The 2,586-nt window shown below is 40.5% G+C and overlaps 1 protein-coding gene across 1 annotated transcript; it reads right to left on the bottom strand.

The window, feature by feature from the left end:
* Nucleotides 1–1,023: 1,023 nt before the first annotated feature.
* On the bottom strand, nucleotides 1,024–2,020 carry LOC127148843 (uncharacterized). Its single transcript, XM_051083219.1, has 3 exons — nucleotides 1,882–2,020; nucleotides 1,608–1,799; nucleotides 1,024–1,526 (listed from the first exon to the last, which is right to left on the bottom strand). The coding sequence occupies exon 3, from the start codon at nucleotides 1,518–1,520 to the stop codon at nucleotides 1,179–1,181; it is 342 nt and encodes a 113-aa protein (XP_050939176.1). The 5' UTR covers nucleotides 1,521–1,526; nucleotides 1,608–1,799; nucleotides 1,882–2,020; the 3' UTR covers nucleotides 1,024–1,178.
* Nucleotides 2,021–2,586: the final 566 nt, after the last annotated feature.

Raw genomic sequence — 2,586 nt, 5'->3', positions numbered from 1 at the left:
TTTTTAAATTGACAAAATACCAAAACATAAAATTTTTAAATAATAAATGGGAGAACAATGGCTTAAATGCCTCTACCTCATTGACAAATGTGATTTCTAAATACATTTGTAACAGAATCCACAAATACCCTATAATTAGTACAAACTATGCACCCACATCCACAAATACCCTATAATTAATACAAACTATGCACCCATACGTGGGACATGATTGCTCGAGGACAAAGGCTTCTTCAATGGCGAGGAGAGCACGCCCTGGTGCGGCAGCGTGCTATGGAGAGGGATGGATGGTGCAACAAGCTTCATGCGAATGGGAGATCGTGACGGCGGCTGAGTTCGTGGAGATGCGACAACGGCGGTCGGAGCTTCGTGGACAAACACCAGTTGGAGCAGACACAATCCACTCGCTTCAGATTCGAATGTCACGACGCAGAGGAGATGGTTGATGGAAAGGGGAGCAGCTTGGGCTAACGACGAACAGAAACTTGACGAAGACACTACAAGAGATGGGGGTACTCCCGACGCACAAATACGTCGACGAAAATGCAAAGTACACTACAATATCCCGACGTACAAAACGGCGTCGAGAAGAACGTCGGAAGAAATGTGTCGCGAGAGGCTTTCCCGACGATGTACCAACACGGCGTCGGGAAAGGTTTTCCCGACGCCGGGAGACGCGTCGGCAAAGACGGCGTCGGGAATAAGGTTTTCCCGACGCCGTCTATGCCGACGCATCTCCTGACGTCGGGAAAACCTCTTTTCCGATGTTTTTTTCCCGACGTAATGAACGTCGGGAAATCTTTTATATATATATTTTTAAATATTTTATTTTTACTTTTTTCCTTATAATATTTTGCTTAAACATTCACAATGATGTTCGGATTGCTCAAAAAAATTTCGCGACGTTTTGGATTAAATTAAAATAAATTAATAAATATACAAACACAAATTAAAAAAATAGAATTAAAATTAATAATACGAATAAGTTGACTACAACAAAATATAGTTCTCAAAATAGAAAAAACATAAACATAATGAAAAGTCTCCCAACGAGGTGCGTATGCGCGTCATTCTACACCTTCGGTCCTAAAAATGGTATAAAAATAACTAAGTTTAATACATAATCATATATTGCAAAAACTTAAGAATAATAGAGACATATACGACGTACCGCAGAGCTAGGGATCATGTGGTGGTCCCTGTTGTGCACGAGTTAAGTCTTCAATCATCTTTTTCATAGCTTCCACTTGTGAAGCTAATGCTTGGTGATTTCTATCTTGTACTTCAATCCGTTCCAAAGCTTCATGAAGTTTAGCTTGTAATACAATCTCTTTTTGTGTGGACTGCGAACAAGATGTCGACGAACTGCTTGCACTTGCCGTTCTGCGGGCCTTCGACTTGGGTCCCCAACCAAGGCTTTTTGAGTAGCCTGGTCGTCTACCCAACACCTGATCGCATATCTCATCCTCAGAGAGTGGCTGACTACCCTCTGGGGTAGGCTGGGATTGGAGTTCCATCATTTGATTCTGCAACAAATTTAAAAATTATGTTAGGTAACGCGCAAAAATATATAATAAAAGTGGATAATTAATAAGGGTATAACTTACATGCGCATCCTCGACGGCCTGCGACACGAATGTCCCAGCTCGAACGTGTGTTTCCTGGAAGAATTCCACACGATTGACCGGCTGCCCTCTTCTTTCAGCGAGCTCATACTGTCGTTGTAGAAACGACTTGGACCCGCTACTAATATTGTAAGGCTGCTTCTGTCTAGCAGCCTTGTTTGTCCGTGATTGCTCCTGCATTAAAACAATTATATTGTTTATTTCTTATACATTATACATATTAAAACTTGTTATCATAATTAATCATGACAAATACCTGGAATGCACGGCTGATATAATGGTCGCAGAGGAAGTGCCAATCCTCATCACGTCCAACCAATGCGTTTGGTGGGTTGGCACGAGCCTCCTCCGGGTCGCTGTACTTTTTGAAATGTCTATGACAGTCGGTCCGGAACTCTTTAAAGGTCGTGAGCATCTGATGCTCAACAAACTGTTCATTGCTTGATCATTGAAATCAAGCACAAACAATCGCTACACATTACAAACATAACACATTAGATTGGTTAAAGTTAGATATGTTTTAAATGAAATCATATATAAATGTGTAGTGCATTTAATTACCTGGAGGTCGCCCTTGACGACCTATAGAGGATACCATAACTACAGGATAGCCAACACAACCTAATTATTAACAACAAAATACTTCAATCTATCCTACTACCACCCCTTAAAACCAGCAAATTCAAAACAAAAAAGGCTACATAACTGCAGGATAGCCATCCCAAACATAAACAAATTCAAAACAAAAAAGCTATCATAACTGCAGGATAGTCATCTCAAATCAACAATAAAAATATTCAACACAAACAGGCTACCATAACTACAGGATAGCCAAAACAACTTAACACACATATTACATTCCCAATTCAATTTAACTATTAACTTCCCCCCCCCCCCCCCAAATTCAATTTAACTATTAACCACCCCCATCCCTTCCCCTCCAATTTCAATTTTCAATTCA

Source organism: Cucumis melo, chromosome 4 (genome assembly GCF_025177605.1).
Source record: "Cucumis melo cultivar AY chromosome 4, USDA_Cmelo_AY_1.0, whole genome shotgun sequence".
In the NCBI taxonomy this organism is placed as follows: Eukaryota; Viridiplantae; Streptophyta; class Magnoliopsida; order Cucurbitales; family Cucurbitaceae; genus Cucumis; species Cucumis melo.
The sequence above is the reverse complement of the archived record's forward strand: the minus strand, read 5'-3'. Positions and strand labels throughout refer to the sequence as shown.